Source organism: Salarias fasciatus, chromosome 16, assembly GCF_902148845.1.
Source record: "Salarias fasciatus chromosome 16, fSalaFa1.1, whole genome shotgun sequence".
Taxonomy (NCBI): Eukaryota; Metazoa; Chordata; class Actinopteri; order Blenniiformes; family Blenniidae; genus Salarias; species Salarias fasciatus.
The window spans coordinates 27,232,849-27,250,632 of NC_043760.1; the positions used below are offsets into that span (position 1 = coordinate 27,232,849).

Genomic DNA, 17,784 nt, shown 5'->3' on the forward strand with positions numbered 1-17,784 from the left:
TGCTAGACGCTGTTAATTTTAAGGTTTAAAAGCAGTCAGGGTAACAAGACGTGTCAGTCCCTCTCAGGTAACCTGTATTTGCACGAGTCTTTGGTGCCCCCTAGTGTCTACAAAGAGGAACATTCATGGTCCGTGCTCTCTGTTCATGTGATAAATCTACACTATTGTTTGTTTGTTTGTTTGAGCTCCATTTGGACATTTTGAAATTTTACAAGTTCTTTATATATTGACAGAAAATATACCTATCTATCTGCCTGTCTGTCTTATATAGCGTTTTTCAAACAAGAATAATAACACAAAGAGCTTTACATACAGCAAACCCTGTGTCATGTTTTCGTGGAGATGACTGAGGTTTCTTGATCCGTTTTTTTTTTTTTTTTTTTAGTATTTTTTATTCATATGTGTTGATTTCATATCATTTATTCGTAGTTTTGTATTTGGCTAGCATTTGTTTATGAAATGTACCGGTAGTTTTTGAACTTTTTTAAATTCAGTGTTTATTTTGTTCAGTATAGATGGGTGCTTGCAAACAACATTTTGATGCATTTCAAGTTTTAAAAAAAACGTTATTTGATTTACATATTTATTTATCGTTACAGTCAGTGAAGGTCACGTGATTCCCGCGTGCGCCGCCTCGTGAGCGTATTTAATTACGGTATTGAAGAACTTAAAAAATCAGAGAGGAAAGTAAAAAGAGAAGAGTCTCTCCAATGATGGAAGAAGTCGACTTACCCGACGCTGCTATTTGCAAGTCTTGTGGAAAAGCCTATGAGCTTCCCGGTAAGATATTCATGACTTACTTTTTACATTTTAAGGAGTTCAAGGATCCGTGGTGAAGCTAGCAGCTAGCTGAACTAGCGAAGCACGTGCAGGTGAAGTACGTGAAGACACGTACATGTCTCCAGATGGCTAGATTATTCAGAAAAAGATAATAAATCTGTACCTGTCGTCCCAAATAAACTTCAATCATTTATTTTCGTTAGCATTACACTTTTATTTAAGTCTGTTTCGGGTTGTAAGCTTAGCTAATACTAAAATGGTTGGAAAGTGATTCGGGCATCTTGTGTTGAGCTAAGTTGTCGTTTTAAATAATAATACAGGAAAAAGATGAGCATGTTGCAAATGTACGTATTTGGACAGAAATGACCAGAAAACTGTAGTCAATACTGATTACAATAAATACGAATGTCTATGCATGTGCACACACCATGAGGCGCACATGTTCGATGGCGCCTGAAGGCATCAGCAGCCTGGCTGGAGTATTTTAAACAGCCGATGCTGGGTCACAACCGAGATGGGTCGTAACAAAAGGCATGCTGCCCCTAAATATCTCAAATAAATCCACCAATTTTACCTTAGGTCACAAGTTCATAGTAAAATAGACCGTCTTACATATTTTTGATTTCGTCAAGAATAAAGTTTTTCCAAACCACAAACTGCAAAAGTTTTCAGTTTGAAAAGTAACATTTTTGAAGGGGAATATCATGTGTTTTAGAGGTACCACTAATTCGTATGTAATTTTTCCAAGGCAACCTTACATAATTTAAAATCTAAAATGTAGTGTATAGGTTCATAAAGACAGAAATGCCTTTGTTTCTTTTTGTTGCGAAAATTTCAATACGGATTAACTGATAAAAGATACCCAAAAATGAACATAAAATTAAAACATTTTGGAATTACATTAACACTGATCCAAGTAAAAATTTACGCATATCCGTCTCAATGAATTTTAGACGGATTCATGAGAGTTCCATCAAGTTTTGAAGCACCAAGTCCTCAGGTTTTTCGTGTGACTCTTGTGCTTTCATATTGTATCATAATGGATGTATCTTTCAAACATATGTTGGAAAACTTAAAAATAGTTTCATTTAGAGCTTTTATGAAAATTGAAACTGGGTTACAGTGTAAAGACATGACAGTATGTGACGTTAAATCTTCTAACACAACCACTCATGCAGTGTAAATCCTGAGCTTTCAGGCCTGTCTTTTATTCTGTCAAATAGTAATATCTTCTAAAACTTGAAGCAGATCCAGCTAGAACTCATAACATTCTCACTTGCTGTAATTATGAGTGATAATGAGGTGCAGAAAGTTGCTGCTTTGCACAGAGCAAAAATGATCTGTCAGTAATTCTCATATGAGCAGAGCAGGTGTCTCCTTTGTGGATGGTCCACAGCTAATCAAGGAAGCTCCGGCCTCTCTTAATTCAGGTTCATAGTGGTGGTTTGTGGACCGTGCAGCATGTGTCAGGTGGCATGCACTGTAAAAAGTTTAGAAACCGCTGTTGTGTATGATATCCTTATCAATGTTTTCTCTTTCAGAGGAGGGAGTCGGTGGAAATCTTCCCCGGGTGCTTTTCTGTGCCCACATCTACTGCACTGTCTGCCTGCAGGCGATAAAACGTGACAACGTCATACAATGTCCAGAGTGTAAGGTAAAGGTCGCAAACTTTATAATCTCTGGAAAGTGATCATAAATAAAAGAAATGAGTGAAATACATTTCTTTGTTATTGTGATAGATCAATTTAAATGATAAAGTCGCTCTTGTTCTTTACAGTTGCAACATAAACTGGTCTCATCTGCACATTTTCTACATAACTTGCTGATATATCTCAGCTTTTCTTTTCTGAGACTACATCTGTTTTGAGCTTTGTTGCCATCAACAAAAATTACCAAGTCATTTATACCATTTACCTTGTCATTTTATATATATATATATATATATATATATATATATATATATATATATATATATATAATGTGTGTGTGTGTGTGTGTGTGTGTGTTTTGTTTATGATTTTTATTTTGAACACGAACAACATTTAAACAGTACTCCATTATAAACTAAACACATAAACACTAAACATAAAACATCACAGAGAATCAAACTTTTTTTTTCATGTTCAAAAATGGAGTGGGAGGACCTCGAAAAAACCTGCTTCCAAATAATTGTAATGATAATAGCAATAATGGTAATGCTTTACTTGAAGCCCCCCTGTATAACACATAAGTACATTTATAAAGCATTGTAATTCCATTATAGCACGTGTAGCTATAGTTATAAACATTCATAATTGATCACAATGCCAGGACCTAACCCTAAACCTATGCTGTATAGTGAGTTATAAAGCATTGTTATAATTTGAGTGTTTATAACTACTTATTAGGGCTGAACGATATATCGTTATCATATCGATATCGCGATATGAACATTCAGGACATTAGTTTCTCAAAATTAACGATATCAAGATTTCCCCTGCTTGCCCTGCATGTCAGCTCGCCCATGCACAGGTAAGGCCAGCCAATCACAAACCACCTTCACTGGTTGACAGCTGATGGCAGAGGGTGGCTGCAGAATCTGCACAAACGAGTTTGGTGGTGGTGGCAGTGAGCTCTCATAAATAAAACTGCATTTTTTTACATCCTTTTGTATTATGTTTTTATTTTTCTGAAAAATGCCTTAACTTTCACTAAATCCATTGTAATATATCATATCGATATCGAGATATCTGGCATGGATATCGAGATATGAAATTTTGCCCAAATCGTTCAGCCCTACTACTTATAATGTGTTATACTTGGTGCTTCAAGTAAAGTGTTACCGCAATAATAATCACAACGTAATGAAAACAATTATAGCATGAAACAATAATTCATTGAAACAGTGTTAATAAAAGAAAATGAATAAGTAATATAATGAAGTCGTACAATGTCAAAAAGACATTGTTTCAACTCATTGTTAAGTTTTGCTGTTATTGTGATTTCCAGTGCTTGAGTGAATTGACTGTGTTGGTCTGAATCCTGCAGCTTCTCAGTGTCGTCTGAGTTCAGGCTGGACCACAGTCATTCTTCTCCTTAACATCAACCCGCTGCACCACGTGAATCTCCTCCACCCTCCCAGGCTGACTGTTGAGCTCTGTGGAGACTTTCTGTGTCCTCAGCTGGAAAACAGCTCGGTTGTGTTCATTCTGTCTTTTGGTTTCTCGGCCTGTAATCGCTCCCTCTCCTCTGTCTTTAAGCCACTTTGACAACACACAGTCTCTTCTGTTTGTGGGGGTCTTTTCTTTTATAACCTTTCTGCTCTCCGTCTCCTTATTCTTCATCCAGTGGCACCGTGATTTTTATAGATTGACAGTTAATGCAAGTCTGAATGAAATGACCTTCGTAACTCCTCCAACAGCTGATTAATTTCTCTTATTTATGTTTGACATTAAGAAGACAAAAACATTTCTCTTTCCCTCCAAGACCCTGACATTTAGACAACCTCTCTGTTCAAGACCTATTCCTCTGGAGAGAGGGAGAGAAAAAAAACACACACACATCAGGCAGATCTGAACAGCTTCATAACAATTAATTGGAAATTGGTGGAAAAAAAGAGCTTAAAAGTGAAGTTAAAAATAAGGTTAAGGTAAAATTCAAAGTTTTAATGCAAATTTCAAGTGCAAACTTTTGTGCCAACAGGTGAACTCCACCCTTGATGAAGGAGGAGTGCTCAGTCTGCAACAAGATGCCAGAATAACAGGCCTCATCTACACCACAAAAATAAACAAGATGAAGAGGTAAAATACAAAATCACATAAAAACAAGAGTGGTTTAACTATTCTGTTTAAAAAGATAAAATAAAATAAATCCTCTTGATATATAAGATGCTTTACTTTGATGAAATCTATTTTGATGCTCGCTTTGGTGTTTTCATCTCCGACAGCTCGCGTCACGACAAGCCGAGGCACCGCAGACGAAACAAACTGGCGACGTCTGAGGGCAGCAGCACCAGGGCTGGGATTGGTGAGCAGGTACGTCTGGATAATTGGAGAGGCTATGAGTGGGGAATGCTTCATCTCATACACAGCACTGTGTTATAAAGTCTTTTCCCCATAACTCGATGCCTCAGGTTAGTACAGCAGGAATACAGCATGGTTTTACTGTTGGGCAACTGTTCTTGTATTTGAAGAATGAGGAGAAGCCTTACCTCATTGTAAATGTACTTTTTTTCTATGTGAAATGTCCTGGACAGTATATCTAAAAATCCTGTGAAGTATTTCTTAGTTGCCGTGTAACAGAAGGATGTCGCTTTTGCACCACAAGTAGGTTGTTATAAACTGGTTCACATCACCGATACACATGCAATGCATAACGTGTGAAATCAGTTGGTCATCAGTGTACAGCAGCAGTGGGACTGGTTTTCATATTAAAGGATTGGCTCGTATTTCACTCTTTCAAGTTAGATCCCTTTTTCAATGATTGATTCTCCAACTTGGCCTCGGTAATAAAAGACCACCACAGTTCTGACAACATTACACTTCGATAAAATATTCCATCTCGAGAATATTTGCAACACATTGAAGAGTCTGAGAGGACCTTTTGCAAAGTGATCCTTCATTTTCCCAGCAGCGATGATTAAAGCAATTTCCACAATCAGTGCTGATTTCAAAGTGTCTGGATGTGAGATCGCTCATTCAGATTGCAGGTTGTGGTGACCAGAGTGTTTCATTGTGTAAAAGCAATAATAACGAGTAATGCTGGTATTTCTGGTGTGTTCCTGTCTGATATGAAGAATATTGAAAAGGCGTTGGATGTGGCTGTGATTAAAGCTGCAGAAAACATCGTCCAGCTGCAAAACATCAGCAAGGTAAGAACTGCACCGTATGGAAGAAATGTGGACTTGATTTGAATATGTTCAGTGGGAAACGTGTCAGAAAGACAGTTCAGTTCCCTGTACCTGTCTTTGTTGTTGTGGGGCAGAGTCTTGCCACTAGTGTGTCGGAGCAGGTGAAGAGGAAGATGGCGCAACTGGAGATGGAGATCTATCAAGCCTCAGACAAAGCTATCAGCGCTGTCCAGAAGTGGTATGAAGATTCTCACTCAAATCATGTTTTGTTCATCGGGGTGTAAAAAAAGTTATGTTTTCTTAAAAAAGGAAAAGAGAGTGATTGATTTAAAGGCTTTAAATGAGTGACTGCAATAAATGAGGTTTCTACATTTTGAAATTCGATTTTAAAGCCCAGTCCCTTGACTTTAAAGCATAATTTCCGTGCTGCTGCGTGTTAACAAGTGTTCGTCAACAGGAAGGATTCCCAGTTGCGTCGGCTGACAAAACTGGAGATTCACTTCAATGCTGACGAAGCCCGCAGCAAAGTTCAGGAGAGGATTCAGACCCTGAAAATAGCACTGCGGATGGCCGGAGAAGTGCGAAGCACTCCTTCTCTGGGACAGTACTACACCCTGGATAAGGTAAGAAATTCTGAGTAAACACACTCTGCCTGATACCCGATGCATGTGAACAGTCTCGATCAGGGGTGTCCAGAGTCGATCCTGGAGGGTGAATCTGCTTTCAGGCTACACGTAGGGGCTTTTCTTTGTGGAGTTTCTATGTTCTCCCTGTGTGCGCATTTGATTTTTCTGGGAATTCTGGTGTCTTCCTGCAATAGTTTAAAGTTGGCTGGTTGATTGTGTGTGTGTGTGTGTGTGTGTGTGTGTGTGTGTGTGTGTGGGGGGGGGCACAAAACTTGGGAAAATTAAAATATTTTGGGGCTGTTGTATTTTTGTTATAATAAGGAATATACTAAAACTGCCTGATAAAAGTAATGGAAATAACAGCTTTTACATGATCTTATCTTTTGAGATGCGGCCTCCCTTGATGCATCAGCAGGGTAAATATTGATTTTTCTTTTTTTATTTGCTTGTTTTCATTAATGTCAGGTTCTGGAGACCCTACTCGCTCCTGTGGATGAACAATCCATGGAACTGAAATGCATCACCCCGGACCCTGGAATCAGGTTTGTCTGAAATTCTGTGGGAAGATACAGAGAAAGAAGTCAGAAAGCTCAGACTTGGGGAGAGGAAGACAGCGTCTGTGACATGCAGTGGTGAAACGCCACTGTACGGAGAGTGTAAGAGAACACGCTGCACATGCGAATACGCATAGGCAGCGTTGTAGGGTACTTCAGGAGAAGCTCTTACCTCCGTAGGCTTATGGAGAGTTCCTGTTGGCAGCTTTTTCAATCAGTTGGAGAGGTTTTAAAGACTTGTTAAATGGACACTGTGGGAAAAGGGAATCACAGCAGTCTAGCTTCCACGTAGCAAATGCATGGAATAATTCCTCAGCATCGCTTTGAGCCAACACGTTCTGATTTTGAGAGTCATTCTGTAGTGAAAGGAAGCTTGAGTACGTTGGAAGGAAAAATTCCAGGAACTTCCAGGTCTAATGTTAATAAATGTGTAAATTTCTCTCTGAGATGTGTTGGGCCAAATGTAATCTGTGTTTTCCGACTTCAGGAACTTAAATTATAACCCATCCAGGCTTTTATGTCTATAAGACAAGCTTCTGATTTGACAGTCAAACTGCTCAATGTCACATGTCTGTCGCAGCAATGGGGAAATTAAGGGAGTGTCTCCGAATAGCATTCCATGCGGGGCTCGTGTGTGTGATTCCCAACACATACCCTGTGGAACTCCATGGTTAAGACCCGGAGTCTTTTTGCGAACAAAGTGGAAATTGTCTAATTATGATTGAAACCAGTTTATATATTATATTCCGTATACAGGAGTCCGACTTATCCGTACAGTATAACACAGGAAGCCACTGTCGCGGTGATAGTAGGTTTAGAAGGAATCTGTTATAGTCTGCAATATTTGAGTGATTTATGTCATGAATCCTTGGACGCATTTCCAAGACGCCGCCACAACAACTTGTAATTGCACGTTTTGATGCACTGCAGTTTGTATAACAAACATTTTGTGTTCCAGCTGTATTTTCCAGTCGGAGGAGTTAGAAGGGAATCTGACATTTTCTCTGAAGATTCAGTTTGACCAATCAAAGCGGTAGGTCCTTGGCTGAACCTTTAAACAGTGGCTCTTAATTATCCAGTGTCTGTGTTTGAATAGCTTTTTTGCAAGTAGGATCAAAAAATCAGCAATTTTTTAATCAATTCCTGTTTTGGTTTGATGGTTTAGCGTGCCTGTCTCACCATCGCTAAGCTCCCAACAAGACCGCTTCGACAGCAAGTCTCCCGAGGAGCCTGCGCACTGCAAAGATGGCGACAGCATCAGACCCAGTGAAAAAGAGCTTCCCAGTCCGCAAAGCCAGCAGAACCTCAGAGAGACCAGTGTCTTACCGCGCCGGTCTTTTCCAAACTGGCAACCTCGGCGAAAGCACAGCGTCATTCCCCACAGCGCCGCCTCAGACACTGAAAAACCAGACGTGATCATAGAGGAAGTTCTAATTGATGAACCAGAGGGCGGTATGTTTTTTTTTCTCTGTCCAGCTTCCTCTTTTAGATGTTTTTCACTAAATCAAGCCACTTCTCTCACGATGAAAATAAAAGCAAGCATTTCAATTGTACTTTTTCCCCTTTCAGCTCTGCCTCCAACTGGCCCTGAGCTGGCCAACGACAAACGGAGAATTCACAAGATGAGAAAGAAACAGTCCTGCTGTACGAAAAAGGGTACGATGAGACGGTTCTGTAAGTCTTATTGTTATAGGTTTGTAGTGGCTGAGAGTAACAACGCTCTTCACAGGATACGACTGATAAGCGATTAGCAAAATGGCAGCTGTGTGTCCATTTTTGTATATCAAAATGTGTTTGGGGACAATGACGGCATAGCATTTAAAAAGGAAAAAAAAAAAAAGGCCTATAGTTAGCCAGAGTGCTTTACTGCGCTCTGGGACTTTTATTCAAAATATTCTTAAAATCTGTCCTGTGCCTATCTGTAAGCCTGTGAAGTGAAGAAAGCACCGGCGTTTTGAGCCCATGTTCATTTGTCCTGGTCAGGAGACGAGCCGCTGCATTCTGGACAAGCTGCAGACTTGTTGATTTCTGGCGTCTTAATGCCGACATGCAGGGAGTTGGAGTAGTCCAAGCCCAATGGGAAAAAGCATGGGTGCCTTTTTCTTGATCAGCGTTTTAATCTTTTTCGCCATCTCAGTTGAGATCGTGTCCCGCTCAGTGATGTTGAGAGTCTGAAGGAATCTTGAAGAACGAGTTGGTTTGCTGGTTGCTAACGGCTAAGCTAACAGCACCCTGCTTTTGCTGAAAATGTCCCAAAGCAGCAGAGAAGCTCGTATGACACGAGACATTCAATGACTCAGAGGTTTTCAAATTGGTTGCAATTTTGGAGGAGGAGCTGGGTACTGACAAGTCAGTGGAGGATGTTGCTACCTCCACCATCCTCAACATCCTCAGATGTTCAAAATCACCTAGCGGGTCAGATAGTAAAAAGAAATAGTGAAAACTGGCCACATGGGCCGCCAGTTGACGACCACCAGCCTGGCAGGAGAATAGTGTGATCCACAGTGTCAAAGTGCTGCAGTAAGGTCGAGAAGAATTAAAATGGCACCACTACCAGAAATGAGGTTTAAAAGATCATTAAAAACTGACAGGAGCTGTTTCAGAGCTGTGAAGAGGCTGAAAACCGGACTGGGCAGATGTGGTCAAAAGTTCACATATATTTGTAAAGAACATAATGTCACGGCTTTCTTGGGTTTCTAATTATTTCTACAACTCTGACAGAATGATTGGAACTGATAAACAAAAAGCTGCTCAGAGCTTCTGCCGGTCCCAAGACCAACAGTGCAAACAGTAAGTACAAAGTGCATGGCACTGTTTTGCTGCGATCAGGAAGAAAATGAAAGTTAACACCTTTTGCTGAGAGAAAATTGGTCAGGAGGGTGAAAAGTCAACAGAGAACCACCTAAAAGTAGATCTTCCAAGAATCAGAAGCTGCTGGAACACAGGTGTCAGGGTCCACAGTGTTTTGCATCACGAAATGCGAATTTTGTTGGGGTTTTATGTGATAGCGCAGTGCGGACTGGAACGCCCAGTTTGAGAGATGACCTTCTGTGATCCACCCTCTTCTCTCTTCCAGTCTCCCAGTGGGTTGTGGTGACCCACATTGTCAACCCAAATCACTTCTATGTCCAATATGTTGCCGAGAAGAAGGAACATGAGGCGCTTTCGGAGAAGATCGGCCGCATCGCCCAGTCAGATTCTTCCTTCTTCACTTCAACTCATACGCTGGAGACCGGTATGTGTATCGTTTAATTTATTGTTTGGATCCAAGGTGGATTAACTTACTTTTTTCTGCCATAGTTGTAATAATTTTGATTCTGTCTTACCTTCATCACCAGAATAAGCAGAATAAACAAAAGTAATTGTTCATGTTTCTTGAGTATTAAAACACTTTTTCTTCGGGGGAGGGGGACTTATAAGAGATTACATTTTTCCACTCTGTTGAGGAGGTATGAGTTATTTCAAAGTTTTAATTGATTCCCATTTTTAATAGAAACAACACGTTGCACAGTGATCGTGTGCAGTGGCACCTACTTGGCATGTTCAGTTGGCAGAGGAATTCTTCTCTTGTCCTCTCCAGGCTTTTTGGTCTTTGCAAAGTGGAAGGATGGACGCTGGAGCCGGGCCCGTGTGGTTGATCTGCAGAGGAGCGGCTGCGCCGACTCCGTGGAGTCCTGTGTGGTCACCCGGCTCGCGGCTGTACGAGTCTTTTTCCTCGACTGTGGACTCACCAAGAGCATCCCCATACAGAGGTACTCGCATGAAAGGACAAACACAGAGCCAATCCTCGGGTTTGGAAAATGAGGTCTTGGATGTGACTGTTCTCTCCCAGAGCGTCAGCAGTGTTGGAGCATCCCGGCTCCTCATTGTCGTTGACTTCAGCTTTGTGGGAAAATAAACCAAATGTGCAGTATGTAGAACAGACAGGTTACCTGTCATGGAGGCTTTTTTTTTAATGTACTTTTATATTTATTTATATATTTGACCCTGTTTCCAGTGAGGATGACACCACCGAGTCGGCACTGATGGCTGTGAACAGACACCTGAGGAAGGTTAGACGCTTGGCGGCAATGGAGCTGGCAAGCTTCCCCTGTCAGGCTGTCAGATGTTCCCTGAAGGATCTGGTCCCGTTCGACCAGGTAAGGTCACTCTGGGAACATGAGTTCTGTTTTTCCTCTTCCTTTTGATAATGAAGTGAGTTATTGGCACAATTTAAGAAAGCAACCAACAATAGATACTATCAAAACTATGGTTTTGAGGAGCTCCTCTATCTCAGAGCTGCAGACAGTACTTCGCTTTCATTAATGTTATATTTAGTTTTCATTTGATACTAAAGGGAAAGTGTAAAGAGGTTCAGTGAGTTTTTCAAAGTAAAAAAAAAAAAAAAAAGTGTTTGTACGTTTGTGTGCATACCATGACTTAGTGTAACATTCACGTCTCCGAACTGAAGAACATTTATCCATCTCATTTGATCCTGTCTGCTTGTAGAGGCTAAAAAAAGAAATAAAGGGTACTGCTGCCAATGCATGTAGTAATTCTGCAACTTCCAGATTTGTAGAACACATAGGGGTGATTTTGCTGTATTTAGCTGACTCAGAAGAGTGTGTGTGTATATGTGTGCGCGCACAGGCAAAGGGTTGGAGCGTGGAGGCGACGGTTAAGTTCAGCGAGTTCGTTGGAACCTCGGCAGTCCAGATGTGTCCTCTGGGTCAAGACAGCGACTCTCTGCTGGTGGACCTGCTGAAAACTCCAGTTCATCAGTGCAGCAGCGCCCCCCTCTCTGTCAAAGTACACCTTGTTTTCATCGAAGTGGCCAGGTGAGAGCGCTGCGGTTGAACTGAATGAGAATATCATCATTCAATGAGTTCAGAGGAGATCAATTTGGATTTTTTTTTTTTTTTTTTTGAAGAGCTCTAAACTTTACATATCTATCCCAAATGTCTCGTAGGTTCTTTTGTCCAGTGACGCCTGAAATGACGCCTCTGAAGTTCTACTCACCCGTCTGTCCCAAAACAAACACGGTGCTCCGAACTGTCGTGTCCCACGTGAACAGCCCCTCCGACTTCTACATCCAGGTAGTGCTTCACAAATATACACATGATAAAGCAATCCTTCAGTGTTTAATGCTACATTTTCATCAGTCAAAATGGAGCACGACATGACATTTCTTCTTTATCTTTAATTATATTTTTTTTCCCCCTTTGTGTGCCTGTACTCGACCCGGCAGGTTGACAGCACGGAGTCGTCGCTGCTCTCGGCCAAGCTTCAGGGCTGTTACAGTGCCGCCATCCCTCCAGGGGACGACGAGTTCAGCATCCACTGTCCTGTGATCGGACAGGCCTGCGTGGCTCGCTTCGACGACGAGACGTGGTGCAGAGCCCAGATTCTAGGTGATCACGTCTCAACCGGGCGCCTGCCAACAAAGACCATCAGTCACCTGTACATCAGTTTCAGGAAATCGAATTTATGTCATGAAATCAAACCTTCCCACTCGGTGTGAGACCAAGTATGGATAGAGTTGAATGCTCACATTTTTCTTTTAAGGAAGAGGTGACTGATCTTTGATGGCTCTAACTCTGAAAGACGTTTGTTTGATGTGTCCTGAACAAGTTTGAGTGAAGATGAGTCGATATTATGTTTATGACAGATGACCTGAAAGGAAACTTTTAATAAAGGTTAACTCATGAAGTTGTTAGTTTCTTCGGACTGCAGTCGAATGATTTCAAGCTTACATCTTCGGGAGAAAAAAAACACTGAAAAATGTCAATGCCAATAATATGAAAACAATGTGTGTGTGTGTGTGTGCCTGTGTGTGTTTAGGTCACCTTGATGGAATAAAAGTGGAGGTGTTCTTTGTGGATTATGGCAATACGAAAATCGTGTCTGTCAGTGACTTGAGGAAGATCAAAGACGAATTTTTTGCTCTTCCTTCGATGGTGAGAACCGTATTTTTGTGTCTTGGCTAAAGAAGTGTGGCTTCATATCCAGATCTGTACACTGTAAGGTGACTGAAGGCGTCTGATTTATGGAAAAGGAGAAATCTTGTTTCCATGAGCAGCAATAAGCCGATGTTCATCTTGCTGTTGTGCCTCAGATTGTAAATAATGGTGATTTTGTCAACGTAACGCTCCTCCTCTCCGCCAGGCCGTCCACTGCAGCCTGTCAGATGTGGTCCCTGCTCAGGGAGCCACCTGGAGCGACGCCAGCAACAACCGCTTCATCCTTCTGGCCCACCAGAAACCGGTCACTGTTGTAGCAACAGGTGTGATGGGAAGCAGTCTTCAGGCCCTCGTTTTAATCCAGAGAACGGGCAACAAAGTCAGACTTTCTGTGTCGTCTACTGCAGCGAAAGCTCAAGAAGGAAAACCTCTGCCTGTCATGCTGTTTGTGGGCGGCCAGGATGAACCACTGACCAACATCTCTGAGCATCTGGTCGATGAGGGGCTGGCCTGCTTCAAAGAACGGTTTGGCATATCTGAAAGTTTAAAAAAAAAAAAAAAAAAGTTATAATTGCTTATTGTTAAAACCACTAAGTCTCTATATAATTTCTCTTCCTGGCCTATGGATTAAACTCTAACAGTGTGAAGCCCCCGCCTGACGATCTGGCCGTCTGGGACCCTCCACTTGAATTGTGTTTCCCTGGGGGAGAGATCGACGCCCCGAACCCGAAAACCCCGGGGCATCAGGAGGAGGAACCGCAAGAGTTCAGTCCTCAGCTGAAGATTCCCGCACAGCTGAAGGACCTGGAAGTCCGGGTGACTCACATCAACTCGCCGAGCAGCTTCTACGTCCAGTTCGTGCAGAACGACTCTCAGCTCCAGAGGTGAGCAGTGGAGGGTTGAAGCTGGAACAAAGCAAGGCGTCACTTTAGACTCTGAATGAGTTCTCTGCATGCGATTTGAATTCTTGCAGGTTTTTTTTTTTTTTTTTTTTTTTTGAGCTACACTGGTTTTTATAGCTGAAGATCACTTCAACATAAATGTGCCTTTCCTCTGCTCCTCAGTGTGAACGAGAAGGTGAAGCAGGAGTGTGAGCTGTCCGAGCCTCAGGACGTGGCGTGGAAGACGGACATGTATTGTGCCGCGCTCATCAACGGGGTTTGGGAGAGAGGGCAGATCGTCAAAGACGTGACGTCAAGCGACACTGCAGAGGTTTGTTTGTTGGTGTTAAACTCCGGTGGTTTAGAAAGCACTCGCTCGCTTTGCAGGATTTCATCATGTATTTACGTCAATAAGAGACTGAAGAGCTTCTTCATAATGATATATATTTTTTTGTTCTCCATGGTTCTTGACTGTCTTTCTTCCGGCTGTTAATAGGTGAGACTGTGTGACTATGGAAACACAGTGAAAGTCGCCCTCAGCGAGCTGCGGCCGCTACCCCCCTCCCTGACGGGCTCTCTGGCACTGGAGTGCTCCCTGGATGACATACGGTGACGTGAACGCCACATCAGTGCTTCAGAATACTCTTCTTGTTTTTTTGTTTTTTTTTTCCAGCTCACGTTGACTGGTTCCTCGCTGTGCTTTCTGTCTTCCAGACCAGCAGGAGGTCGCAGCACCTGGACGGATACAGCCTGCGATTTATTCTCCTGCTACGCAACCACGGTTTTTGTCCTCTTGACCATCAAGGTTGCTCTTCTTTTCCCAGCCGTGTTCTATTATCCATACTCTCATTGCTGCTTTCACTGACGCCCGTCGTGTCTGTGGTGCTGTCATGACGTTTGTTCTGAACGTCTTCTCTCCCGTCTCTCTCCGATTGGTCAGGAGGTGACAGATGAGCGTCCGATGTCCGTCACGCTGTTCGGCTCAAACAAAGTTGGACAGTTAATAAACATTTCTGACTTCCTGACCAAGGAAGGCCTCGCTCTCAGGAAAAGAACACCAAGGTCGGCACGAGTGTGTGTGCGTGTTTCGCTGCTGGTATTCAAATAGTCAGCAGGAGTGTGTCAGACGTGTGTTTCTGTCCCTCTGCAGAGACGCCGTCGTTGAAAACCTCCCAAAACCCGATGCTGCTCCGTCAGGGAACGAGATCCATGTCGACAAGGAGAAGGGTTGTTCTACTCCTGCCTCACCCAGCTGTATAACGCCACATCGCAGATTCATGATGTCTGCTCAAAAGGTGATATACACACACACACACACACACAGAAGAACAAAATGAAAGCGTCGCTCGGTGCAGAAGTGAGCGTCTTGTCTGAGGTGTCGAGGCCCACGTTTTGTGTTTGTGTACAGATCGAGACCTCGTCGTACGATCCCCCGGCGCTGCCACGTCTCAGTGTCCTCCAGATGAGCGTGTCCGCCATTGGAGACGACGGTCTGATTTATGCCAGAACTCGGTGTGCAGGTGTGTAAACAACGGACCGGGCAAGCTGAAGTTTCTCCTAAATCTTTATAGTCCTTCACTAGTTATTGATATTTGACTTTCTTCCATCAACGTGAGACGATAAAGATCCGACCAGTTGTGCGTTTTGTGTCAGAGTTTGAGCTGGAGCAGCTGAAGGAGAGGATTCAGCAGAGCATGAAGACTTTGCCCAGGCAGAAGCATTACACCTGGAAGTCGGTGCTGGGCTGCGCTGTGATTGGACCAGACATGCTGTGGTATCGCGGGAAGCTGCTGGAGGTGCTGGGAGGACACGTGACGGTCAGCAACACAGATAAAACCAAAGAAGCAGCAAAAGTGGGGAAAAAATGAATGCTGCTAATGAGCCTCAGTAATAAACCCTACATGTTTGCATTTTTTTTTCTTTTTGCTTTAAATAAAAAGATGGAGGCACTTTAAATGTAAACCTGACAGGAGTGAAGTAAATGAAAAGCTTGGCGGTGCTCCTTCGGTGACGTGTTCGTGTTTCCAGGTGCAGTATGTGGACTACGGCCTGGTGGAGAACATCCCAGTCGTCCATGTTTACCCTGTGCTGCTGTGTGAAGACGTCCCTCAGCTCTGCCTGCCCTGCCAGCTGCTTGGCGTCAACCCTGTGAGAATATGAAGTTTTTTAGATGGTCATTCATTCATCAGAACTCTCATCTTGTATAAACGCATGTATTCATACATTTTGGGGCTGAAACATTCAGTTTGAATGTATTTTTATGAGAAAGTGAAATCTGTGAGGTTGAAGTGCCACCAAACTGGATGAGTCTCTGTATTCTGGTCGTCTTTCATCTCTTCCCTGGTGGTTCTGCTCAGGTCGGCGGTAAATGGCAGCAGGATGCTTTGGCCTTGCTGAAGGAAGTGTTGCTCAACCGCACTGTTCTCGTGCACGTTGTGGTAAATTCATACTCGGTACCTCATGACGGCGTCGCGTCGACTGACTGGTAGATCTGCTTCCTCATGGGAGTTTCTTTGTTTTGCCAGGAGCTTCCAGCTGATCCGGACGGACCGCTCACGGTTGAGATCTTCCTCGGCAGCATGAGCGTCAGCAAGATTCTCTGTCACCACGAATACGCTCGCATAGACAACACCGTGTCCGCACAGAAGGTCTGCATCGGCCCGAGTGGGGTTGTCTCCTCCATAGGAAGGCAGTTTTCCCCTCATTCACTCCATGATGTGTGTGTTTTTCTTCCAGGGACTCTCAGCAGTGCCGTCGTCTCCCATCCTGCAAGACTGGGATCTCAGCACTGAGGTACTGCAGCTCGAATGAGGATAACGATCGCTCATCTCAGGATTAGTTCCAGTTTGGTCGGAGGAGTCGATCGGTGACTTCCTGGACTGTCACGGACTGGGGCCTGTTGGAGAAACGTCTAAATGGATATTTCCCTGCATGCCGGCTCACACACTGACTGCGCCGCCGTGTCTCCAGGGGCTGCTGGAAGCAGAGGAGCCGATGCTGGGACCCTTTATTGAGCCAAAGCTGCCAGAGAAAGAACTCTTCAAAATCCGAGTCAAACATCTTCAGACTCCAAACGAGGTATCGGATCTCCAGAGATTATTGATGAGGATTGATCGAGTTTTTTGTTTTTTTTGGAAGAAATGTATTTTGCACTGTTGATTAGCTTTTTAATCTCAGCTCCTGTTTGAAAGGACAGGAAGTCATATCGGTGTTTATCATGCAGGTGTTTGTTTGGCCGGTGGAGGAAACGACGGACGTGGACGTCGATGGAGAGACTCTGGATGAAGCTCTGACTCGAGTTAATGCAGGGATCGACAGCCTGCCCTGTCTCACCAACTTCCCGTTTGGTAACAGGAGGAAACTCAGTCGAAGCTGTGGAGGAATCATGGGAACTCCCAGCTGACCGGTGTGTGTGTGTTTGTGTGTGTGTGTGTGTGTGTGACTCTCAGGAGGTCCGTGTCTGGCAGAGTACAGCGATGGGAAGTATTACCGGGCCCGGTTGATGAAGATCACCAGCGTGGAGCCGGTCTCCGTCCTGGTCCAGCACGTGGACTTCGGCTCTTACGACGATTTACCCGTCAGCAAGTATGAACACCGCAGGTTTAAGAAACCCAAGTTTGTTTGTTTTTTTTGGAGGATCTTGAATTTTGAATGAATGGTTTTTATCATCATCTCTCATGTGGATGTTGGTGTGTGTGTGAGAGCATGTATCAAACGGTGTGACGCTCCCAGCTGAGCACGGCGCTGTGGTTGTGGTCCTCCAGGCTGCGGCAGATGCCCGCCGACCTGATGCGGTTTCCCTCCCGGGCGCTGAAGGTGAGAGTCGGCGGCTTCAAGGCTCCACACGTCAACGTGGAGGACGAGGTGCTGCCTTACAGCCCCGAGTGGAGCGTGAAGGCGGCCATGGACATGATCGAGCTGCTGCACGACAACATCACCGCCACCGTCGTGGTAAGAGAAGCGTCCTTATTTTTATTTAACGGTGAGGCATCGCTACAGATGCTTGTGAACCGTTTATCGTCACGTATTTACAGTGAAACTTCTTTTCTTCTGTCTGTTTGAGGCACGAGAGCCTCGGCTCACAGTCCTGCTGTTCAATAAGGACGGAGAGCCGATCCACCTTCCTCTGGTCCACAGCGGCCTGGCAGAGCTGGAGTGAGGCAGAAAGTGGATTTC

At 43.6% G+C, this 17,784-nt stretch overlaps 1 protein-coding gene across 1 annotated transcript; it reads left to right on the forward strand.

The window, feature by feature from the left end:
- The first annotated feature begins 710 nt into the window (after nt 1-710).
- Nucleotides 711-17,767, forward strand: rnf17 (ring finger protein 17). Its single transcript, XM_030111239.1, has 36 exons — nt 711-780; nt 2,322-2,434; nt 4,462-4,559; nt 4,706-4,785; nt 5,502-5,643; nt 5,757-5,846; nt 6,066-6,231; nt 6,700-6,776; nt 7,978-8,081; nt 8,358-8,444; nt 9,865-10,023; nt 10,369-10,540; nt 10,786-10,927; nt 11,418-11,605; nt 11,737-11,866; nt 12,016-12,178; nt 12,609-12,724; nt 12,933-13,050; nt 13,135-13,252; nt 13,369-13,611; nt 13,792-13,939; nt 14,105-14,217; nt 14,323-14,413; nt 14,549-14,670; nt 14,759-14,819; nt 15,017-15,128; nt 15,262-15,425; nt 15,637-15,756; nt 15,966-16,046; nt 16,134-16,256; nt 16,345-16,401; nt 16,579-16,686; nt 16,832-16,955; nt 17,058-17,193; nt 17,373-17,559; nt 17,672-17,767. Exons 1-36 carry the CDS (start codon nt 711-713, stop codon nt 17,765-17,767), a joined length of 4,419 nt encoding a protein of 1,472 aa, XP_029967099.1.
- Nucleotides 17,768-17,784: the final 17 nt, after the last annotated feature.